The sequence below is a fragment of the Chiloscyllium plagiosum genome, unplaced genomic scaffold, assembly GCF_037043375.1.
Source record: "Chiloscyllium plagiosum isolate Xiang-an unplaced genomic scaffold, Cpla_swu_hap1 HiC_scaffold_4, whole genome shotgun sequence".
Taxonomy (NCBI): Eukaryota; Metazoa; Chordata; class Chondrichthyes; order Orectolobiformes; family Hemiscylliidae; genus Chiloscyllium; species Chiloscyllium plagiosum.
The window spans coordinates 17449546-17476100 of NW_028270142.1; the positions used below are offsets into that span (position 1 = coordinate 17449546).

Here is a 26555-nt window from a genome sequence, read left to right on the forward strand (position 1 = left end):
ACACTTTGGATGGAGTAATCAGAATGCAAAGTACTGGGCTAATGGTAAGACTCTTGGGAGTGCAGATGAGCAGAGAGATCTCGTTGTCCATGTACACAGATCCCTGAAGGTTGCCACCCAGATTGACAGGGTTGTTAAGAAGGCATACAATGTTTTTGGCCTTTATTAATAGAGGAGTTGAGTTCTGGAACCAGGAGGTTATGCTGCTGCTGTACAAAGCTCTGGTACGGCCACATTTGGAGTATTGTGTACAGTTCTGGTCACCGCATTATAAGAAGGATATGGAAGCTTTGGAAAGGGTGCAGAGGAGATTTACTAGGATGTTGCCTGGTATGGAAGGAATGTCTTACGAGGAAAGGCTGAGGGCCTTGAGGCTGTTCTCGTTAGAGAGAAGAAGGGTGAGAGGTGACTTAATAGAGACATGCAAGATAATCAGAGGGTTAAAAAGGTGGACAGGGAGAGCCTTTTTCCAAGTATGGGGATGGCAAACACGAGGGGACACAACCTTAAAGTGAGGGGAGATAGGTATAAGACAGATGTCAGAGGTAGTTTCTTCACTCAGAGTAGTAAGGGTATGGAATGCTTTGCCTGCAACGGTAGTAGATTTGCCAAGTTTAAATGCATTTAAGTTGTCATTGGACAGGCATATGGACGTACATGGAATAGTGTAGATGGGATGGGCTTCAGATTAGTATGACAGGGCGGCGCAAAATCGAGGGCCGAAAGGCCTGTACTGCGCTGTAATGTTCTATGTACCTCTATGTACTTCACTTTAGCTGGCTCTCTCTTCAAATCCTTCTAAATCCCCTTATTCATGTTTAAAGCATTTGTCTCAGACTCACGCTTCTCCCTTTAAACTGAACATGAAATTCTAGCATGCTACAAACAATGTCACCGAAAGGATCTTTCCCCATGAGGTTTATTGATGAAGGGCTTATGCCCAAAACATCGATTCTCCTGCTCCTTGGATGCTGCCTGACCTGCTGTGCTTTTCCAACACCACACTCTTGACTCTGATCTCCACATCTGCAGTCCTCACTGTGTCATATTGATGAATCTGAATCATTGATCACTAAAAGATCTAGATTAATTGGCTTATTAGGTGACTCAAAAATGTACTGCTATAAAAAAAACTGTACTGAATACACTCTTTGATCTCATTTTCAAGGCTAACATTGCTATCTGAATCATTGAATTTGAGTGTAAATTAAAGTCACATATGATTGTTGTGATACTTTCCTATGTACTCTACTCACTACTTTTTATATACTCTGTCCAAATGCAAAACATTTCCTGTCAGACTTTTCTTCTGAGCCACTCTTTCACTTCCAAATTCACTCTTTAGATTGTTTTTAGATTATGACTTGAAATTTCATGCAGGCAGAGGTTCCCTGGTTAGGCTAAAATGATGCCAGATGCCTAAACCTGGAAGTCCTATCCCTGAACTCAGCCCTGCCATTTCCCCAGGGTGGGATGTTGTAGTGGGGGGAGCTATTTTTTGTACTGAACTGCCTTCAGTAAGATCTAACTGCAATTAGTGGATGCCATTAGTGGCATTTGACCTATGAAAAGAAGTTCTCAACTTCCTGGAGTTTCTTTGGAGAGATAGGGTAACATTTTGGAGCATAAAGTATAGTTCTCAATATGTTCCTGGGATACCTTCAGAAAACGTCAGCTGCTTTTTAGGAAAGATAATAGAATCCCTACAATGTGGAAGCAGGCCATTCAGTCCATCAAGTCCACAGTGACCCTCTGAAGAGCATCCAATCCAGACCCATCCCCCTACCTGATTCCTGCATCTCCCATGGCTAACCCACCTAGCCTGCACATCCTGAGACACTATGGACAATTTAACATTACCGATCCACCTAATCTGCACATCTTTGGACTCTGGGAGGAAACCGGAGCACCCGAAGGAAACCCACGCAAACACAGAGGGAATGTGCAAACTCCACACAGACAGTCGCCTGAGGGTGGAATTAAACCCAGGTCCCTCATACTGTAATGCAGCAATGCTTCCCATGAAGCCCCTGTGCTGCCCCACAAGACTCTCTTTGCAAGGATCATATGCCCTTTAGTAGAGACGAATGTGCATGAAAGGTGGATAAACTCAATAGAGCAATCAAGGGAACTATCAACAGAGCTGTCATGGTATTTAAATCTTTAAATATTTGAAAAATCTGCAGTGTTATCTTATTCTTTGTTGACATAAATCTGATATTTATCATTGTAGAATTAGTGCAGCATGACTGATTTCCAACCTATCATAAGCATAGTAAGATGCCTGTCTCTTTACAATTCAATAGACAGTCTAATTAATTAAACAATTGACTTGAAATGGGATTATGAATACAAATGTTTATTTTTATAAGGAATTAAAGGGCTAAAATTAAAGTTAAACTTAAAAGGTTCAGCTACATAATTCTTTGAAATTTGCATCACAGGTAGACAGGGTGGTTAAAAAGGCATGCGTGTCTTCATGCTCAAACCTTGGAGTATAGGAGTCAGAACATCATGCTGAGGTTGTACAGAGTATTGGTGGGGCCTCTTCTGCAGCACTGTGTGTAATAGGATGTTATTAAGCTGGTGAGAGTTCAGCAGAGGTTAATCAGTATGTTCCTGGGAATGGAGTTGTAAGGATAGGCTCCCCGCTCGCCTGGAACAAGAAGCAGGATTTCCAGGGCAGTTTACAGGTTTATGGGGCCCTGATATCTCCTGACTCTGTGCTCCCAATGAGGAGGGAAAATTCAGGCTTAAGGCTCAACATGCCTTCATGTAAAAAGGTATTACAGAAATGTAAGTTTGTTGTCACCCCAAAATCTAATTTCTCCAATACATCCATGCTGATTTCCTGATTTCCAGTATAATTTGCAGCCCTTCCACAATTCTGAAACATTCATCTGAAACCCCTGTCATCCATGTTGTCTTGCCATCTTCCAGTGGCTTCCCTACAAAGCATGCTCTTCACTGTCTAAGCATTCCCCAGTCTTGTAGTTTTTACCCTTACTTTCTTTAAATGCCATAATGTGTGTTTTCCCCTTGTTTCTTGAAAAACAGAGATTTACCTTGGGTCCTTTGATCTTTGTCATTGAGTCATAGAGGTCTACAGCACATGAAAAAGTCCTTTGTCCAATTAAGTCTGCACTGGTCAAAAACAACCACCATACTATTCCAGTTCCATTTTCTAGCACTTGGCCCTTCACCATATATGCCTTGGCATTGCAAGTGATCATCTAAAAACTTCTTTAATGTTATGAGGGTTTATAGCTGCCTTACAGGCAGTGAGTTCCAAATACCCGCCATTCTCTGGGTGAGAAAGCTTTTCCTCGCATCTTCTCTAAACCCTCTGCCCCTTACCTTAAATCTACACCTCTGGTCCATCCATAAAGGGAAAAGGTTTTGTCTTGTCTACCCTCTCTGTATTCCTCATAATTTTATATCTCAGTCATGTCCCCCCTCAATCTCCTCTGCTGTTAGGATACCAACCCTAGTCTGTCCAATTTCTGAACAGGTGAAACTCTCCAGCCTAGGCAACATCCTGGTATGTCTCCTCTGTACCCTCTCCAGTGCTATCACATCCCTCCTACAGTGTGGATTCTAGAACCACTTTTTTGAATCTCCAGTAATAAAAAATAATGGGAGAAAGAATGCTGCCTCGCACCCAGTCTATGAGAGCCATTAACCTCTACCCTTACCAGTATAGGTATCTGCTTCCCTTGGGAAATCCCTGAAATTCCTGTCTAATCTGAAGGGACAAGTGACCTGATATCATGGGGTAATGTCTCTTTTTCTTCAGATTTCCATTCACAGGATTTTCTGGGAAGAAAAAAGTAAGAAAATTGGTTCACATATAATTTCAAATTTATCTTTATATATTTTCCAAACCATATCTTTGAAATTAGATTTAAGCTATTTATTTCTATTTGTGATGCTAATTAATCTATCTTATTATGAATGATTTGCACATGCAGATAAAAAGGCCATTTTTTATTACTGTACTTTACATTCCTATGGATCTAATTTGCTGACGCAATACTACCTTTAAATGCATAGATAAGCTGCAGAGTTGGGGTGAGAGGTGGCAAATGCAGTTTAATACAGACAAGTGTGAGGTGATTCACTTTGGAAGGAATAACAGGAATACAGAGTACTGGGCTAATGCAAGGTTCTTGGTAGTGTGGATGAGCAGAGAGATCTCTGTGTCCATGTTCATAGATCCCTGAAAGTTGCCACCCAGGTTGATAGGGCTGTTAAGAAGGCGTACGATGTGTTAACTTTTATTGGCAGAGGGACTGAGTTTCGGAGCCACGAGGTCATGTCACAGCTGTACACAACTCTGGTGCGGCTGCACTTGGAGCATTTCATACAGTTCTGGTCGCCGCATTGTAGGAATGATGTGGAAGCATTGGAAAGTGTGCAGAGGAGATTTACCAGGATATGGGAAGGCCTTATGAGGAAAGGCTGAAAGACTTGAGGCTGTTTTCGTTAGAGAGAAGAAGGTTAAGAGGTGACTTAATACAGATATTCAAGATGACCAGAGGATTAGACAGGGTGGACAGTGAGAGTCATTTTCTTCGGATGGTGATAGCTCCCATGAGGGGACATAGCTTTAAATTGAGGGGTGATAGACATAGGACAGATGGCAGATATAGGTTCTTTAGTCAGAGAATAGTAAAGGTGTGGAATGCCCTGCCTGCAACAACAGTAGTAGACTTGCCAACTTTAAGGGCATTTAAATGGTCATTGGATAAACATATGGATGATGATGGAATAGTGTATGGTTTGGAAAATATATAAAGATACATTTGAAATTATATGGCTTCAGATTGATTTTGCAGGTCAGTGGAACATCAAGGGCTGAAGGGCCCATACTGCGCTGTAATGTTCTATGTTCTGTGTTTTATGCTCTATGACCCTCCCTCTCCCAATCTGTCTGCCTTTATCCCAATTGCTGTATTGTCTGAGACTTTCACCTTGATTTCTATACGGCCTTCACCTTATTCATCCCCAGCTTTTGTTCTGAATGCTTATCCATAGCTGTAGCTACAAAAATCACCAAGATACCAATCCCAGCTCAGTCTAACTGGTTTAAGCATAGACTTAGTTGTGATGCCCCAGAGCTAATTAACCTACAAATGCCAATTTTCTAAGGTGAGCTTGTACTGAAGAATTATCACTTGGTATGACACTGCCAATTGCATCCTCTGAAAAAAGATTGGCTTCTCATTGAAGACAATTAGCTTGAAAAATAAAATGTCAGCAATGGAACAAAAAATAGTTATGGATGAATTTCATTAATGGGCTAATGTAAAAGATACAATGAAACTTCAGAAAAAATCAATTATCAAACTGGAAATGTGCTTGGAAAATAATTTTGTTATGGAGGCAAAGAAGAAATCTCCTCAAATTTAACAAAGTAGTCAAAGTGTCAGAAGTTGATCAGGTGATCAGAACGTTATTTAGTTTGGGATGGAAATATGAAAATTTCAGCAACCCAGATTGTGTAATTCAGTTTCCCCAAATCTCTTTTTTGTAATCACTCTGTGTTTATTTGAAAAGTTTCTTCTGGTACTTTGCTATATTATATTCTCTTGAAGTTCCTTTCCATTGCGTCATTTTTCCAGGTTAGTCATTCTCTGTTTCCTCTCACTGGCTTTAACAGTTTGACTCTATTCTCTGATTAGGTTCTACTCCTCAATATGCCCTTCATAGAACTTTACAATGCCTAGTAAACAATATTGTTGGCACAAGCAGTTGCAAGAGAACACTTTCTCTACATTTTGCCCAGTATGCAAACTTGCACACAACACAACTTAATGATTAAATTACAGAATCTCTGTTTAAACACAGACAAAAAAAAACCCTGCTTAATAGGTATCTCTACACTACATGTTTGGTACCAGGTCATCAAACCTCAAATTTGCCTGGGCTTTTCATTAATCCATGAGGAGGATCACTGGTAGAAATTTCCAAATAAACAACTCTCAGTCGAAGAGTTTATTTCAATCATCCAAACCAAGATGTCCAATATGTAGCCCCAAGCCCCGGGAATCCAGCCTTCAAAGCACAAGGAATTAAATTCTATCTCTGTTAGTTGTTATTATGTGCTATTCTGCTTGTGTGATTTTGTAGACTCACAACATTCAAAAGGCTCCAGGTCCTTTGTCACAGGACCGCACAAATTCTGAACGAGGAAACGAGATTTTCCAGCAGCTGGAGGTGGTTGCAAATGAATAAAAGCATGCATTTAAAATCTCTGTAGCCCTTGAGGCTCCATCCAGATCATAAAACAAAAGTTTAGATTCCCAGCTCCACACCATTATGTACATTCACTTGAAAGATTATTCCTGGATGAATTTGGAAAAACAATAAACAATTTCAAAGTAACAGTACCAATGAATAAAGGGAGTTATATGGGAACAAAATCATGAATAGTAGTCACTTTGGGAGTGTTACAATAGCTAATGGAAGCAAGCTTCAACATTAATCAATGGTTTCTGTTGAAATGAAGGAAGATAGGGTCCAGTTAAGAACTCATCATTCTTGAAGGAGTAAGTCTACTTCATTAACACACCCCGCGATACTTTTATTGAGTTAGTTATTCAAAGGGAACATGCACTCATTCTACATTTATAATTTTAAATCTATCATCTCATGATTTTGTTTTCCATTGATACCGGACTATTTCTCATCTAGATTCTGCAGTCTGTCTGCTCCATTTCAAGTAAATATGAAGCAACATATGTTCATGTGAATCAGAGATGGACATTACTCTGAATTGTTCACTCAGCTTCTTGTTCCAGACAGTAAATACCCATCATTTCCCCTTCAGTTTCCACCTAATAGGAACAGAGTTTAAACGCCTCGGAGCATTTTAGTTACTTCAGGAACCAATTATTACCTACATTGCTAAGGAGAAATATTAAATGAGAATGCAAAGTCTAATCTACCAACTCTTTTGAATATTTAAGGTTCTTTCACGATAAAATATATGTGGGGTCATTTTCAGCAGAACAAAGTCTCAAAAGAATTTTCAGCACATTGAACAGTAAGACTTTATTTTATCACATTTAGCAGTCTTATATCTTATGCCTCCCCTACAGAATATGAATCAAAAATTGCTGAGGGCCACCTCCTTAATTTGGAACAGTTCGTTCAAGACCCCCACCAGGAGGCATCTGCTAGAGATAGTTGTAGCCTTCTGCTAAATGTGCATCCAGTACATCCAGATGTTAGAAAGTAATAAGTGCTCAGATAGAGAGCTAGTGCGTGTCCTTCCTTGAGCAAGTTGAATGCATGTAATTATCATTGGTAATGCTTATCCTTCATCACTTACATCTGACAGTAACAATTGCTTTGTATGTCCCAGATATCCCACAAGGGGTTTGCCCTTCAGCTCTTCTGAAATAAGCATCAAGCGTAAAAATCTTTCAAGCTTTATCTACTGTTTTGTCCAAATTGCCATTGGCAATAATTCTGTATTTTGAACACCAACAATGGCTCATTTGTATTAAAGAATGCAAAGGTGGGTACTTTAGCTCTCTTCGTACATAAAGCATCCTCAATGTTTGTGTCCAAATTCTCCATTCACTATTCCCTTTTATCTTTCTTTCACAGCTTTAGAGCTAGATTTTCCTAATGGGCAATTTCACTATCAGGAATTAATGTGGATGGTGCGCCCACCAGCTGATCTGACCATGCCTACAGTTTAAGCTACTTTCCTATAATGGGAATTATTAAATATACTGTTAAGGATCCCTGGAGTCAAGTGAAACCCACCACCAGGTCTGGGCAGTAAGGAAGACCCATATTTACAGATGTTCCCCAAACTTAGCTAACATTTAAATTGAGGCTCTCTGTGCGCCACTAGAAACTTAGATGAAGTTTAAGAGCCTGGAGTGAGGCTTTTGCATTATACTTTTTCCAAACAATGTCTAACACAGATAAAACTCAGGGGGCAAAGGATAAGGGACAATGGGATTTTTCTTGACATTGTTTGTCCTAAAGCTATGAAGCTTCATGGGGGTGCAGTCAAGTTGTGAACTCCAGGGTCCCTCGCATCCGACTGTATAACACTGTTCTCTAAGGCCAGTTGATCCATCCCTGTAGCAAGTGGAGGAATTTGATTATCTATTATAATTCTAAACATTCTGTGAGAAAACCTGTTATAGACTCTTCAATAGCCCATAGGACATCTTCTCCACCAGCTGCCAGGTGTCAATGAGTTTTTGCAAGGTCATCTGAGATTATTCCATAGTCATGATATGGCATAGGAAAGGCAGAAATATATTTATAGGACTGATTAATGATTCTGATTTCTTTCTTTGGGTGTTTGTCATTTCTTAAAGCTCTTGTGAGTGAGTTGCTTAATCTTGAAAGATGTTGAATTCAAAGTTTGACAATCAGTAAGGGTAACACATAGGAATATTTTCAGAGATGATGAATACACGGCCAATTTTAACGAGGAGAAATCGTAAGACAGATGAGACCTGCAGAATCACAATGACCTGCTGGGAATGGGCTTCAATGGGTTTGTAGATTTCTGAATAGTTAATGAGATGTATGAATGGACCCCCTCTCCAGCACTGGTAGCAATAAATTCTGCACATCCACTGAATCAATGACTTGCCTCCCAATCCCTAATTCTATCGATCATATTTTGGGATTGACCAATATTCAGATTAATTTTCAAGCCCACTTTGTCCCATGTAAATTGTTCACTACACAAAGTAAACTGAACTACAGCAGATCTCAAACACATTTGCCGCTGATAGATATTTACCGTGAAATGGAATGCATGTAAGAAGATCTCACTTGGGAAGAACAAAATCAGAGCTTAATTTAACTTTTAAAATCTGATGAACCATTTTCCAATGTTTTTAAAAACTGGATGCTTCCTTGGCAGCTTGGCACCTATAGTTGGGAAAGATTGGGGTGGCACAGTAGTTATCACTGTTGCCTCACAGCACCAGGGACTTGCGTTCAAATCCAGCCTCGGGAAACTGTCTATGTGCAATTTGCACATTCTCCCTGTGTCTGTGTGGGTTTCCTCCAGGTGCTCTGGTTTCCTCCCACAGTCCAAAGATGTGCAGGTTAGGTGAATTGGCTATGGCAAATACAGGGATGGGATGGGTCTGGATGGAATGCTCTTCAGAGGGCTGGTGTGGACACGATGGGCCAAATAGCCTGCTTCCACACTGTAGGATTATACAACTGAATAATAAATTTGAGTTGGTCTGAAAAGCACAATAAGGTGAAGTCAGATACATCATTGCCTATTTTTGCTTTATTGTTGTTTTCTTCCTGTGTAACACTTCTGTGGAAACTATTCCAAGAAATTTGTGCCAGTTTGTTGAATTGTTTTTATTCTGAGTATAAGATGGACAAATGAAGGGCTACGAGGTAGATGAGACTACATAGGTGATCAATTAAATGCATGGAAGAAGCTCCTATTACCAAAGTAGGTTGCAATGGCAGGGATATGTGAATGTCTGATTATCCGTGTTATTGATTGCCTATTCAAAAGCACACACATTTCCTTATAAAAGCAGTTGTCACCCATGAGGTCATCTACCATATAAAAGAAAGGTGACGAGTTATGATCTCAACCCTGTCTCGAATTCCATCCAGACATGATGCAGATCTGTGGAGGACATACTTTGGAACAGCAAAAGGGCGTGGTTTTTATAACCACTTGATGCAACACCATCTCCATTTCAGGATCCATTAAACAAAAGAAACTGTGTGATAGTTTGCTGGCATAATCCTGGGTGTATTTTGATTTATTAATTTAGATGTTTCACTCTAATTGTCCATATTCCTTTAAATGTTACCTGCATTCCATTTCCCAATGACATTGTCAGTATTCTTTGCATACCTATGCAAACCTTCACTTGGATGTGTGGGAAATAATAAGGAAATGACTTGCATTTATATAGTGACTTTCACATTCATAGCACATTCAAAGTGCTTCACAGCCAATTAATTACTTATAGTGCAATCACTGTTCATTTTTAGGCAAATCAACAGCGTGCTTGTACACTTCGGAATCCTGTAAGGAGCAATAAGATAAATGGCCTATTAATTTCTTTTTGATGTTGGCTGATTGATGAATGAATGTATGCCAGAATGTCAGGGGAACTCACTTGGTCTTTAATAGTACCACAGGATCTTTCACATCACCTGAACAGGCAAAGAGATCTCAGTTTAACATCTCATTCAATGTCAATCAGCTTTCCTTGGAAAAACGAATGCTATTACCATATGAATATTCTGCTAACATTCATAACCATCATTGAGAATGAGCACCAATGGAAGTGATTAAGATGATTCTCAGTTTAGTTTTGTTTTCTGAAAGCATGAGTTGGTTTTTTTGCATGGCATTCTTTTTATGGAAATTAGATGGAACTCATCCAAAGATGTGTAGGTTAGGTGGACTGACCATGTTAAATTGCCCATAGTGTCCACGGATGTGTAGGCTAGGTGGATTAGCCATGGGAAATGCAGGATTACAAGGGTAGGGTAGAGGGGTGGGTCTGGGTTGGGTGCTCTTTAGAGGGCCGGTGTGAACACAATGGGCCAAAGGACCTGTTTCCACGCAGTAGGGATTCTATGATTTTATTTCAATTTATACTCTAACCGATTATGATTCAGAATAAGTTAATTTGTCTCAATTAAACTTTACCTATTCACCGCAAGTAAATGATGAATAATGACACATACCAAAGTACCAACACCGTGATCCACCTTCTTCTGATTTTTTTAGCCAGGATTCATTCCAGGAATTACCAAAGTCCACCAGCAGCACCAATTCAGTCAGAATAAAACAAAAAGCACCAGCTGAACCAATTCCAAATGACACTAAAAAAGAAAACTATATTTAACTATAATTGCTCTGAAACAAATTAAACACAGATGAAAAGCAATATTTACATGTAATGAAGTTTTAACAATATTTTTATTCCCTGAATTTCAGAACAGTTTTATAATCAACTAAGTAGTTAAGTTGGAATATTTGATTCTACTCTTCGAGTTTTATCTGACTGTCACTTGGCTGAATGGCCAGGAAAATAGTGGAGAGGGACAGAAAAGATAACTTTCATGAAGGGGAAGCAACATGAGAACTGAGCAGGAATGTCTTCTTGCATGTCCTACTGGCTCTTTAAATAGTGATCCCAACATTGACTTGGATCAAAGCTATCAAGAGAGTGGGTATCTAAATACTTATTTTGGGCATATATTCATAAAATTGTTGGTCATTAATAGAACAAAGTATTTTTCTGTTCACGAAGGTGATGAGATTGATGATGGGATATGTCATCAGAAATACCCTGCACTTCAGAGAAACATGTACCTTCAAACCACAATGTTACACCGGCCAGCAACACTTACAGTGCAAGGAATCGTAATAAAACAAATACTCTGATTGATCTTCCTTAAGTCCAAATGGATGGCTTTAGACTAATCTGCATTTAACTCCATTCATAATATTTATTGCTACTCATTTCATTCGTTATTGTGACTTTGCAATTTATGTTCCTCTCCACATCTTCTAAAATTCCACTTAACTTGGTGGTACAGAAATTGGACTTCATTGTACAATTTTGTACAAAAAAAATGAAAAGAAAGTCCACAAAAGCACTAACTTTGGAGCATAATATACTGTTTTCGCATACGAGGTTGAATTGGTTCAAGGCACCTGTTCAATTGCAAAAACCTGCCCTGAGAGCTTGGTCTGTTGCACACTTGGCTTAGCTGTGTAAAATCCAGTGATGAAGCAACTCTTTAATGAATACAATTTTAAAATGGGCAATTAAATACTTGCATTCTCTTGAAGACTGAAAAGTTTGAGGAGATAAGCTAAACAATGGTGATTATACTGGGTGCAGATCACCCTTTAATCAGAGCACAGAATGCATGTCAGGAGGTTGTTGACACAGCTAATACAGTCAACAAAATCTGTTATTTGCAAATACAAATGAAGAAGGGTTGCTGGTCCGAGGAGCAGTCAGGCTGCTCACTTTTATGCATATTTCTTGTGGTGTCCATCAGTCACGGCACAACCTTGAACTGAGAATGACTCCATTTTGTTGTGATTTGGAGATGCCGGTGTTGAACTGGGGTGTACAAAGCTAAAAATCACACAACTGAAAATGTGTTGCTGGAAAAACGCAGCAGGTCAGGCAGCATCCAAGGAGCAGGAGAATCGACGTTTCGGGCATAAGCCCTTCGTCAGGAATGCTCATTCCTGAAGAAGGGCTTCTGCCCGAAACGTCGATTCTCCTGTTCCCTGGATGCTGCCTGACCTGCTGCGCTTTTCCAGCAACACATTTTCGGCTCTGATCTCCAGCATCTGCAGTCCTCACTTTCTCCTTAAAAATCACACAACACCAAGTTATAGTTCAACAGGTTTAATTGGAAGCACACTAGCTTTCATCAGGTGAAGGAGCGTCGCTCCAAAAGCTAGTGTGCTTCCAATTAAACCTGTTGGACTATAACCTGGTGTTGTGCAATTTTTAACTCCATTTTGTTGAGTTGCTATTTGAAGCTTTATCCACAATGGTAACTTTTGTTTTGCACATACTTATATCTGTTCAAGCTGGACAGTGATTATTTTTCTATGCTGAGAGAAATGTCAAACGTGTTGTTCAGGTTAGAGCTTGAGGATCCAGGTTTTGTGAACCATGAAGCAGTGAAGTCAGAAACCATGAATGCAGATGTTAGCCCTGATCTTCTCAAAACATCCACTTCTCCTTCTGAAAAGCAAGCATTGTGAAGTTTTGCAGAAAGGACATCAGAGGTACTTCCTGAGTAGTGGCTATTGGCATGCATTAAAGTGCTTCCACCTTTGGGTGCAATGTTGGCCTTAATTTGGTTTAAAGTCTCACTATTTGTGATGGCCATGGGGTTGACTGGATGAAATCTAATATCACTTAAGAGCCAACTTTATGCATGGAGGGGAACAATCTTCCTTTCCTAAGAAATGGTAAAGGAGAGGATACTCTCAAACAAGTACAAGCAGTAAACTGTGTTCATTGGTGACCCTTTTTTGTAGTCATTAATTGCTTTTCCAAATGTTGAAAATCAGGTCCTTGATTCTTACATTCACACTTTCAATAGAACACTGTCTTGATTCAATGAACCTAATGGCTCCTGGCAATTAGATTAGATTACATTACAGTGTGGTAACAGGCCCTTCGGCCCAACAAGTCCACCCCGACCTGCCGAAGCGCAACCCACCCATACCCCTACATTTACCCCTTTACCTAACACTATGGGCAATTTAGCATGGCCAATTCACCTGAACTGCACATCTTTGGATTGTGGGAGGAAACCGGAGCACCCGGAGGAAACCCACACAGACACGGGGAGAACGTGCAAACTCTACACAGTCAGTCACCTGAGGCGGGAATTGAACCCGGGTCTCGGCGCTGTGAGGCAGCAGTGCTAACCACTGTGCCACCGTGCCGCCCACGAATATGCAGAGCTGGTTGGTTATGACATTAACATGGATGCAATGCTGACTTAATGCCAGTGCTACCCATTTTGAAATGCCTCAACGTCAAGTTGCTGAACACAAAATAGAATACCATCTAGATTCCCCAGTCAGCACTACTTAAAAGGATAATGAACCATTTGTAGGTTAATTCCTGAACTACTTCTTCTGGCTGCTGTTGGAAATGCACACATTTTTGGAGTTTTCCCAAGGCTGCACAAAATTCATGAAGTTAATGGTACTGACAGTACATTACTGTTGAATAAAAATTGTGTGCCAAACCAGATTGCTTCCATGGTCTAATAAATCTTCCTCTTGGAAGTGATAAGGACAAGGTGCTGGAAGAGGGCAAATGGTTCTTAGCAGGAGACTATCTGCATGAGGCTTTAAGAGAGCAATTCTCCAACCTGAACTGCAGTGAGCACCTCCAATAGAGGTGAATTAATTAAAATATAGTTGTCACTGAAATCTTCCAACAGCTGGAGCCACTGCACCGGGCAAGGCAAGAAATCCATTATTTATAAGTGTCGAGGTCACTGAGGCTCTTAGCTTTATGCATCTGCTTCCTCCCACTTGGTGTTCAAGATTTTGGATGCAAAACATCAACTCTATTTCTCTCTTTGCACAGATTCAACCAGACTTGTTGAATTTCTCCAGCATTTTCTGTGCTTTTTTTATTTTTAGCATCTGAAAAATTTTGCTTTTACTTGTGCAATCTTTAAAAGGCTCCTATGGACCCCAAATGAGCATTGGCATTCTGTACCAGCCCTGTTTGGTCAAGAGCATTTGCAAAAAGTGTTGGACGACAGGAAAATAGTATTGCAATTCTCTGACAGGGACCTGAAAATCCTCAATGAGGTGATGGTGCAAAGGAGAGGATTCCTCTTCCCAGAGGACCGGCAGAGGAAGTTACCAGACACTAGCAACCTGGTCTGAGGCCACCAAACAGTTCAGTGCTGTCTCTACAGTCCGGGGGAATGGTCAGCATAAGCAAGACAATGCTCTGCTGTGTCAGTGTAAGTGACTCACCTTTCTGCCACCTCATGCTCACTCTATCTGTGCTACCGCACTCATATCCCACCAAGGCACATTCACTGCCACTTGCACTCTTATCTGCAACATCTCCCTTCACACACTCATACCAGCCCTCTTCAAACACCCATATCACTAACACTCTGCATACCCCCCTGCACTTCAAGAGGTGCCACTGAATTTCTTCTCCCTCAGTTCAATATTTTTCCTCATTCCAGGAGAAGACAGCCATGTCCCGTCACCAGAGAAGGTACCATACTTCAGTACAATACACCTAAAACATTAGCTGTAAGACTATTCACTGCTCAACACATCTAACCACTGGCTATGAGACCTTCTCCCTTGTATCTTACAGGTCACAGCAGCATGGCAGCCACCTCCAAGGTGAGAGGCCAGCTCCTGCACAAGCCAACTCCTTGGCCTATGAGAACGAGAGTACTCGGGCCACAGGGAAAGCATTTGCAAGTCTGCTTCCTACAGCCCACACCTGCTCAGATACTGACACCTCAGCAGGAATGTTAGATTTCAAAAGTGTGGGACCACATTCTGGGGAACACGTCACTGCGACAGCTCTGCAGCTGGATGAGGAAGAAATACCTCAGGCCATTGGTACTCAGAGCAGCAAGGCCTGATTAGGGACAGTCAGCATGGCTTTGTGTGCGAGAAATCATGTCTCACAAACTTGACTGAGTTTTTTGAAGATGTAACCAAACAGATTGATGAGGGAAGAGCAGTAGACGTTGCCTACATGGATTTCAAACTTTTGACAAGATTCCATATGATAGGCTGATTAGTAACATTAGATCACACAAGATTCAAGGAGACCTTGTTATTTGGATGCAAAACTAGCTTAATGGTAGGAGACAGAGGGTGGTGGTGAAGGGTTGTTTTCAAACTGGAGGGCTGTGACCAGCGGTGTTCCATAGGGATCAGTGCTAGGTCTGCTGTTATTTGTCAGTTATATAAATGATTTGGATGAGAAATTAGAAGGCATGGTTAATAAGTTTGTGGATTACACCAAAACTGATGGTATAGTCAACAGTGAACAAAGTTGTTGAAGATTACCAAGGGATTTTGATCAATTAGGCCAATGGGCTGAGGAGTGGCAGATGGATTTGGATAAATGCAAGGTGTTGCATTTTGGTAAAACGACCAAGGGCAGGAGTTATGCAGTTAATGACAGGGCCCACAGGAGTGTTGATGAACAGAGAGACTGAGGGGTTCAAGTGCGTGGTTCTTTGAAAGTTGCATCACAGGTAGACAGGGTGGTTAATAAGGCATTTGGCACGCTTGCCTTCATTGCTCAGATTTTTGAGTAGAGGAGTTGGGATGTCATGTTAAGGCTGAACAGAACATTAGTGAGGCCACTTTTGGAGTACTGTGTACAGTTCTGGTCACCCTGTTAGGATATTGCTAAATTGGAGAGGGATTTATAGAGCATAGAGTCATAGAGATGTACAGCACGGAAACAACTCATCCATGCCAACCAGACATCCCAACCCAATCTAGTCCCACTTGCCAGCACCCGGTCCATATCCCTCCAAACCCTTGCTATTCAGATAGCCATCCAGGTGCCTTTTAAATGCTGTAATTGTACTAGCCTCCACCACTTCCTCTGGCAGCTCATTCCATACTGCCCACCCTCTGCATGAAAAGGTTGTCCCTTCTCACCCGAAACCTATGCCCTCTAGTTCTGGACTCCCCTACCCCAAGGAATAAACTTTGTCTATTTATCCTATTCATGTCCCTCATGATTTTATAAACCTCTATAAGGTCATCCCTCAGCCTCTGACACTCCAGGGAAAATAGCCCCAGCCTATTCAACCTCTACCTATAGCTCAAATCCTCCAACCCTGGCAATATCCTTGTAAATATTTTCTGAACTCTTTCATGTTTCACAACAACCTTCCAATAGGAAGGAGACCAGATTTGCAGTGGCCTAACCAATGTCCTGTACAGCCGCAGCATGACCTCCCAACTCTTGTAGTCAATAATCTGACCAATTAAGGAAAGCATACCAAACACCTTCTTCACTAACCCACCTACCTGCGACTCCACTTTCAAGGAGCTATGAACCTGCACTCCAAGGTCTCTTTGTTCAACAATCCTTCCTAGGACCTTACCATTAAGTGTATAAGTCTTGCTCAGATTTGCTTTCCCAAAATGCAGCACCTTGCATTTATGTAAATTAAACTCCATCTGCCACTCCTCAGTCCGTTGGCCCATCTGATCAAGATCCCATTGTAACTGAGGTAACCTTCTTCGCTGTCCAATACACCTTCAATTTTGATGTCATCTGCAAACTTACTAACTATACCTCTTATGCTCAATTCAAATCATTTACATAAATGATGAAAAGTAGTGGACCCAGCACCGATCCTTGTGGCACTCCACTGGTCACAGGCCTCCAGTCTGAAAAACAACCCTGCACCACCACGCTCTGTCTTCTATCTTTGAGCCAGTTCTGTATCCAAATGGCTAGTTCTCCCTGTATTTTGTGAGATCTAACCTTGTTAACCAGTCTCCCATGGGGAACCTTGTCAAATGCTTTACTGAAGTCCATAGAGATCACATCCACCACTCTGTCCTCATCAATCCTGTTTGTTACTTCTTCAAAAACCTCAATCAAGTTTGTGAGACATGATTTCCCACGCACAAAGTCATGCTGACTATCCCTAATCAGTCCTTGCTTTTCCAAATACATGTACATACTGACCCTCAGGATTCCCTCCAACAACTTGCCCACCACCCAATGTCAGGATCACCGTCTATAGTTCCCTGGTTTGTCCTTACCTCCTTTCTTAAATAGTGGCACCACATTAGCCAACCTCCTTTCTTAAATAGTGGCACCTCACATGTGACTATCGATGGTACAAATATCTCAACAAGGGGCCCAGCAATCACTTCCCTAGCTTCCCACAGAGTTCTAGAATGTTGCCAGAAGTGGAGAGTTTGGGTTATAAGGAGAGGCTGAATAGGCTGGGATTCTCCATGATCGAACATTAATCTTGCCTCGTTGCTATGTATGAGCCTAAAAGATGGAGCTAACTGTTTGTGACATCTAGATAGGGCACACAGAACTCTTTGCATAATTCTTCAACTTGCCATGGCCCACATCACTCATACTCAAATAAGAATTAAAACTTTGTTTTTTCAGTAAAATTGAAATACAATCCATTCATTACAAAGAGACTCTTTCACCCTCAGAGGCATGTCCATTTCCTGTTGCTAATGTTAAAATGTGGATACCATAAACCACTAATCGAATTTTCATCTCCTGCTGTTAGCATTAAGGTACTTAATTGAACACTTAATCCCGAAATGCTTCTGGTAATGTGAGGAGAACAGGATACATTTCTTTTCAAATCAATTTAACATCTGCAGTTTTATTCAGGATACTCAATGACTCAACCTTTGCAGAGCATTTTAATGGGAAGGAATCCAATGGATTACACATTTCTCGAAAGCAGATTTGAAGGTGTGGGGGTTGTAAATCCAGTATGTGGCCTTCCCACCATCACACACCTATTCACAAACTGTATGAAATTTTACAGGATACCGGCAGAAGCCTTTAAGTGTTCAGCTCACTACCATTATTGGTCCCAAGGTTGGAGAAGTTCCACATCAAGCAGGTAGCATGGAAGCTCTGGCCTCATCTGGGGCTGTGGGGTCTGGGCTGGACATGGCTCCATGAGACTCAAGATGACCAGCAAGCATAGAGTCAGAGACTCATACAGCATGGAAACAGACATCTTGGTCCAACTCGTCCATGCCGACCAGCTATCCTAACCTAATCTAGTCCCATTAGCCAGCATTTGGCCCATATTCCTCTAAACCCTTCCTACTCACATACCCATCCAGATGCTTTTTAAATGTTGTAACTGTCCCAGCCTCCACCACTTCCTCTGGCAGCTCATTCCATACACACACCACCCTCTGCATAAAAGAGTTACCCCTCAAGTCCTTTATAAATTTTTCCCCTCTCACGTTAAGATTATTCCATCTAGTTATGGACTACCACACCCTTGGAAGAGGACGTTAGCTATTCACCCTGTCTATGCCCTTCATGATTTTATAAACCTCTATAAGGTCACCCCTCAGCCTCTGACGTTCCAGGGAAAATAGCCCCAGCCTTTTTAACTTCTCCCTGTAACTCAAACCCTCCAGTCCCACCAATATCCTTGTAAATCTTTTCTGCACCCTTTTATGTTTAACAACATCCTTCCTATAGAATGGCAACCAGAGTTGTATGCAGTTTTCGAAAAATTACCTCCCAATGTCCTGTGCAACCGTAACATGACATCCCAACTCCTATGCTCAATGTCATGACCAATGAAGGCAAACATACCAAACACCTTCTTCACAGTCTGGCTACCTGTGGCTCCAGTTTCATGGAGAGAAAATGAGGTCTGCAGATGCTGGAGATCAGAGATGGAAATGTGTTGCTGGAGAAGCGCAGCAGGTCAGGCAGCATCTAGGGAACAGGAGAATCGACGTTTCGGGCATTAGCCCTTCTTCAGGAATGAGGAAAGTTTGTCCAGCAGGCTAAGATAAAAGATAGGGAGGAGGGACTTGGGGGAGGGGCGTCGGAAATGTGATAGGTGGAAAAAGGTCAAGGTGAGGGTGATAGGACAGATTGGGGTGGGGGCGGAGAGGTCGGGAAGAAGATTGCAGGTTAGGGAGGCGGTGCTGAATTTGATGGATTTGACTGAGACAGGCTGGGGGGAGGGGAAATGAGGAAACTGGTGAAATCCGAGTTCATCCCTTGTGGTTGGAGGGTTCCTAGCCGGAAGATGAGGCGTTCTTCCTCCAACTGTCGTTTCACTGTGGTCTGACGATGGAGGAGTCCAAAGACCTGCATATCCTTGGTGGAGTGGGAGGGGGAATTGAAATGTTGAGCTACAGGGTGGTTGGGTTGGTTTCATGGAACTCTGCACGTGCACCTCAAGATCGTATTGTTCAGCAACACTCCCCAGGACCCTGCATAAGTCCTGTCCTGATTTGCCTTTCCATAATGCAGCACCTCACATTTATTTAAATTAAACTCCATCTGTCACTTCTCAGCCCTTTGGTTCATCTGATTAACAGTTGACTTTTAACAAGAAACAGACTCAGAAGAGGTGGTGGTAGAGTGGTATTGGGATGAAGTTGCCTCAAAAAAACCTCAACATTGACTCTGGAGCCTGTGAAGTCTCAAGGCACCAGCCAGACATGGACCAGAAATCTCCTGCTGATTGTAACCTAATGCCTTCATCCAATGCTCCTGGGGAAGAAAGAATATATTGTTTGTGGTGAACCTGAACACTCATCACCAAGAGTGGCTCGATAGCATTACTGTGGACTGAGCTGGCTAGATCCTAAAGGACATAGCTACTAGACTGGGTCTGCAAAAGATGGTAAAGGAATGAACAATAAGGAGCAACATACTATATCTTGGCCTCACCAACTGGTCTATCTGTCCATGACACTAATGGGCACCATAGTGACACACTGGATAGCATTGCTGCCTCACACAGCGCCAGGCACCTGGGCTCGATTCCAGCCTTCGGTGACTGTCTGTGTGGAATTTACACAGTTCTCCCTGTGTCTGTTTGGATTCCCTACAGGAGCTCCAGTTTCCTCCCATAATCCAAAGATGTGCAGGTTAGGTGCGTTGGCCATGGTAAATGTGGCGTTATAAGGACAGGTAGGGACTTGGGTCCGGGTGGGATGTTCTTTGTAGGGTCGATGTAGACCCAGTGGGCCAACTGACCTCTTCATGCATTCTCAGGATTCTATGACTCTATTATAGGAATGATCACAGCACAGCCATTATGGAGATGAAGTCTCACCCTCACATTGAGGATACCCTCCTCATTAATTGCAATAAGGTGCTGTGGATCATAGACAGCAACAGAAATGTGTTCAATTACAATATATAATTTCAAGGTCAGTACATTCCCCACACCAACATGACCTCAAACAGGGGAATTCAATGAATGGTGTAAGAGACTCTATCAGGACTGGTAGCAGGCATACCTAAAACTGAGGTGAGAACCTGGCAAAGTTATAACACAAGGTATACTTGTATGACTGAGAGCAGAAGCAGCACACAATTAACCAAATTAAACAATCTTGCAACCAATGGATCAGATCTAAGCTCTTTAGTGCTGCTACCTCCAGCCATGAATGTTGGTGAATCATTAAACAGCAAGAGGAGAGAGGCTCCACTAATATCTCCATCCTCAATGGGGGAGCACGGTACTTCAATGAAAACAGCAAACATTTGCATTCACCCTCAGCCTGAAGTGCTGATGGAAGATCCAACCTGGGCCTCATCCTGATGTCCTCAGCATCGAAGATACCAGTCTTCAGCTGATCCAGTACAGCTACATAATTGTACTGACAATGTGAAAAAACACCTGGTACATAATATCCACACAAAAAAAATAGAATCGGTCCAGTCAATTACTGTCAAAAGGTATGCTGCTGGAAAAGCACAACTGGTCAGGCAGCATTACTGGAACATTCCTGATGAAGAGCTTATGCTCAAAACGTCGACCCTCCTGCTCCTCGGATGCTGCCTGACCGGCTGTGCTTTCTCAGCGTCACACTTTCTGACTCTGATCGCCAGCATCTGCCGTCCTTACTTTCTCCCAGTCAATTACTGCCTCAGTTTATCTTAATCATCAGTAAAGTGATGCAAAGTGTCATCAATAGTACTATCAAGCAGCATTTACTAACAAAAATGTGCTGGCTGATGCTCAGTTCAGGTTCTGCCTGACCTTGATCCAAATATGTACAAAAAAGCTGAACTCAAGGGGGAGATCAGAGTGACCATTCTTGACATCAACTCAGCATTTGATTGAGTGTAGCATCAAAATGCCCCAGCAAAACTGAAGTCAATAGAAATCAAGCAAAAAGCTGTTGGACACATACCTAACACAAAGGAAGATGTTTGAGATTGTTGGATATGGATCACAGTCCTAAGATATTCTGCAGGATCTCCATTGCCCATCCCTCCTCAGTTGCTTCATCAATGACCTTCCATCTATCATAAGGTCAGAAGTAGGGTTGTTCACCAATGATTGCACAATGTTCAGCATTATTCATGACTCCTCAGGTACTGAAACTGTCCATATTCATGTGTAATAAGAAGAGGACAAAATCCACACCTAAGTGGTCAGACTAAATAACATTGGTGCCACCCAAGTGACAGGCTTTGGCCACATCATTCAGAAGTGAACCTAACCATCTCCCCTTGATATTCAATGGCATTACCATTGCTGAATCTCACAGCTTGAGAGTGGTCACCATTGAATACAAACCCATCATGGCCAACCATTTAAATTCTGTGACTACAAGAGCAGATCAGTGACTGGGAGTTCTGACATGCATAACTCATATCTGACTTTCCAACACTGTCCACTATCCACCAGACAGAAGTCAATAGAATACATTTGTATAAATCAGTGTGGCTCCAACAACGATAACGAAGTTCCATGCCATTCAGGACAAAGCTGGATCAGTGTGCCATCCATCAACATTAACATTCATTCTTTTCACTAGTGATGGACGGTGGCAAGAATCCTTCAATAGCACCATTCACAGCAGATGGCACCACTAACAAGTTCCACACAAAGCGAGACACCAATGCAGTTTGGAACTCCATTGCCAATCCTTCACTATTTCTGGATCAAAATCCTGGAAGGTCTTCACAAAAGAGCACCATGGGTGTAACTACACCACACCCTCTCATGTACTACAGCAAATTGAAGAAGGTGGATTGCTACCACTTTCTCGAGGGTAATTAGGAATGGGGGACAAGCAACATGCATATTCCACTCTTGAACAATACACTAAGAAATATATTCTCCTGTAAAACTAAGAATGTTTTGGTAAGGAAGTGCATGCTTTAATTAATTTATCTGTAAATATGGACTTAGAAATGTGAAGATTGATTCTAGTCCTATCATCCACCAACTAACTTTCTGAAATAGAAAATCTACCACATGGAAGTAATTAAAACGAGAAATGTTAAGTCCAAATATTAAAAATTTATACTAAAATCACTACATGATGTAAAGTGTCAATTTTCCATTATTATATTGTTCACAAGACACAACCATTTTATGACAATGCAATCCCTATCTGTATTACAAGGTTACTTATTGAATTATAATATTCCTATAGACAATTCTTAGTACATAATATCATTTCCTTCCATCAGTGTGAGCCTTAAATGTTTTAGTTTCAAACACACAATGTAAAGATATTTAGCAGTCCATTCAAGTCTGATCAATGTGGACAACCCTGTAGAATTGCCACTTACCTCGGCTGAAATGTCCCTCGGGAATATAAAATGCACCAACCATTATTGCTACAAGTGCTCCAAACTTGAATAACCAGAAGCTTTGAAAAGAGAATGTTAATGACACTGTAAGTCTTACATTTCTGTACAGGATCCACCGCATCCAATCCTGTGTATTCTTGAATAATGTTAATTATGTTTCATAATTTCATTTAATTCTAAAAAAGTCAACTAAATTATTGTGTTATTTCACTGTGCACATTTTAAATTTGGATAACATTAATCTACTTTTAATAGTAAATGTTCTTTTTATACATAAGAATAAATGATGAATAACTACTATTAAATAATAAAGCTATACTTTAAAATTCATTATAATCTGATATCCAATATACCATCTTGAAGAAAGTTAGCTTTAATAAAATGCAATACAGTTTGTTTTACTAAATCCCCCTCCTGCAAGAAAGTCTTGTCTTCCTTGATCTCCTCACAAAGATTGCAAGTTGAAGTATCTGCTACAAGCAGCAAGGGTTTCTGTCAAGAGCATGATTTTGTATGTTTGCTCCTTAGAAGTAACAGTATTCTTTAAGAAACCAATACAAAGATTATAAACTTGTTTCTGGAGCAGTATCTCTTTCAGAAACGATTTGCAAAATGACTTACCCGTTGTGTACTAGAGCCCTGGGATCCTTGCTATTTCTCACATTGATCATAGGCAAAGCTAACAGCAGAAAGAAAGTGGCCATTCCAAAACAGACACGGTACACAGACTTGTAACCCACTAAGACTCTGCAGATCGCAGGGTTAATCTCAGACGACTGTGCATTGTACCCAGTCTCACAGAACCCTGGAATCTGAAACATAGTTTTTGAGAATTGCTATTTAACAGGAAATATCATTTGTAAAAAAACAAATTGCCCAGTGTTTAGAAACCTCCAAAACATGTCTTCAACTCTGACAGTCACTTCAGAGGGTTCTGACTTATCCAGATAATGTCACCCATGAAACATTAGATAAATTGAAATGTAGCTAATCTTGAATAACAGTACTACTCACCCTCCAAATACTCACAAAGTGCACCATCTCCCTGACACCTTCTCAGTAAACACACTACCGCCTCCAATCTCTCAGCCTGGATAACCCCCAATCAATTCTCTTCAAATTAATCTTTTGTATTAAGTGGCAAGGGCACCTGTAGGCAACAGCTTTTAATTTTCTTTAAATTGATTCAACAAACTAACTATTGTGTAACTGTTTCTGAATATTGGTTAACAATCATTTTCAACTAGTTAAAATCAGATATTAGACAAGGCTAACTGAATAAAGCTTGTATGTTGTGATGTAATCATTTCAGCTGTCTTAATAAAACTGCAACAGGTCACTGCTCTTCAATATGTCAAGTATTTTTAAATGCAATACTTTTCTTTTAAGATTACAATCTAAAACACTGTCTCCTTGGGGTCTACGTTTTGGGGCTCCCATTCTGGACAACACTGATCTCACTGGTTTATGGATGATGCTATATTCTGTGATATATTAATGTAATTAAGCAGAAACTTAAGTAAAAGGCTTTGTAAAGGGCAGTTTTGAACATGATTTGCACCCAGAGTGATTGACTGCCCTTAAAGTGGGAACTCTTGGCCTCGGCCCACTGACTTCTTTTGGAAGCACCTTTTGCCACTGCAAGTATTTATGACAGCCTCAAACCACATCATCTTCTGCAAAATGGCTCCAGCCCTGACAAGTTTCTATCATAATTGAAAGGGAAAGCTGTGACTAAGCTTACTGACGTATTAATGTTTTACTCAACTCCTGTTGGACTCACAGATTATGGTTAAAGAAAAGGCATATAGGAGTGGTACAGGAAAAATGGGCCAATCAGTTTCCTTCTATGCCATATGATTCTACGATTCTATAGGTGTGTTAGAAGTTCTGTGAATTTTCAGACCCATCTATCCAACTCATTATTCAGGTTCTGAATCACCTTTTTTAATTATAGTTATTGTTAACTCCTTTTTAATCAACAAATTTGAGAGATTATATTTATGAATCATATTCATATTTGAAATAATAATATTCCCAATGAACACTCTCAGTACTTCTCCATTCTTTATGAGTATGTACCCTTCAGAATTGCCATTTCATTATTTTTGATCTTTACTATGGATCACCCAAGCTTTGAATTTGATGAACATTCCTTTGTGTACATTTTATCCAGTACAAAGCAGTGTGGTGTTTTACATGGCCCATTAAATGGCCAATTCCTCAAACAATTTGAGAAATCTGTCAAACAGCAACTTTTCCTTTTGAAGCCGAGCAGATTGAGTGGGGTTGCAGGGAGTAGGATGTGGTTAATATCTCACCAGGAGCTTTCCAATGGTGATGCACACCCAGAGTACAGCATTGAGATGACAGACCCCAACGTGTGTTCAGGATTCTGGAAAAGGAGCCCCAAAATCTAGACCCCAAGGTGACAATGGTGCCCAAAAATTGCTTTATATTGTTACTCTGCTAGTCACAAAAAGAACTGTACATTTGATGAGATGGATTTCTGAACACAACTGATGAAATTCTTCAAGAGAGCAGAGATGATTACCCTTTAATATTACTGTTCTCTAGTTGTTCATTGGGAGGTGGATAGAACTACTGGTGGGTGAAATTATCAATTACAATTAACACAAATAGCTGAAGATTCACAATTTTCATGCTTCTACAACTTTAATCCTGAGCTCCGGTAAATACCTAAGTTGATAGAAAACATTTTTTTCTGACTGCACATGGGCATAAAATATTGTCTTGGCAGAATGTACAAAACAAAGTAATACAGCATTACATTAATTGCATGTACATAATGGAACCAACTTGGTATCCTATCTCTTTCGAGCTGCATATTGTATATACGTGGATGCTATACACCAAAGACAATGTGCACTCTTATCATCATTTGTGTGATATCACCTAAAGCGATCTGTTACATTTTTTTGGAATAATTGTTGAACTATTGTTTATTTTTTGGTAATTTTGTCTTGAGGAGGAACATTGCAAACTGCATAAAATTAGAAAACATTATTACAGTGAGCTGATTTCATGCTGTTGTACTTTGAGTAGGGAACAGCCTGTTTGGAAGTGGATTAACAAGAATTGGTCAAAATCAAGCTCTGTGCACCTGTCGGCTTTCTGTATGTACTGCTCCCAGTTTGAGCACAGAATTTGACCCATGTGAACAATCTGCATTTTCTTAAAATTTGTGCTCCATTAAACGCTAAAACATGAAGATTTTCCTCCGTACTAAACCAACTCAGACATTTAATTCATTATTAAAGCTTAATCTTGTATCATACCTTCCTCAGCTGATCTTCTACTCCAGGTATAAGCATAATACCAGCAACAGTTGTACCAATCAGTAAAATAGTTGTGTACACCAATCGTGTTACTATGGAAGTTCTCCCAGTTGGACAACATGAGCACACCAGACATGGAGCACCACTGCACAAGCATGGGATCTGCAAAAAATGAGGGAGAGTAAATAAACAAAGCTCTGCACCCTCAAAATATAGGGTGCGCATGTCAATGACTGAAGCAAAAGCAAGATATTCTAAACACATTCATAAAGTAAGCAACTGCAAAACATTACTGGCAATGGTTGAACTTTTTTTCCAAAAACATGCTTTCGTACAAGTGAAAAATAATATCACAAAGGCTCAGCAAAATTCCTATTATATTATGTATTTGTATCCT

At 40.8% G+C, this 26555-nt stretch overlaps 1 protein-coding gene across 2 annotated transcripts in view; it reads right to left on the bottom strand.

Moving 5' to 3' along the window:
- LOC122549386 (serine incorporator 1-like) overlaps nt 1-26312 on the bottom strand; it is an 81459-nt gene extending 55147 nt beyond the window's left edge. For both annotated transcript variants that reach the window (XM_087985810.1, XM_043689121.2), the window contains exons 1-4: nt 26159-26312; nt 23481-23671; nt 22839-22918; nt 10723-10860 (exon numbers count right to left, since the gene is read on the bottom strand). In XM_087985810.1, the coding sequence (XP_087841936.1) occupies nt 10723-10860; nt 22839-22918; nt 23481-23671; nt 26159-26194 (445 nt within the window). In that variant the 5' untranslated portion in view covers nt 26195-26312. The remainder of the gene's footprint in view (nt 1-10722; nt 10861-22838; nt 22919-23480; nt 23672-26158) is intronic.
- Between the last annotated feature and the right edge of the window lie 243 nt (nt 26313-26555).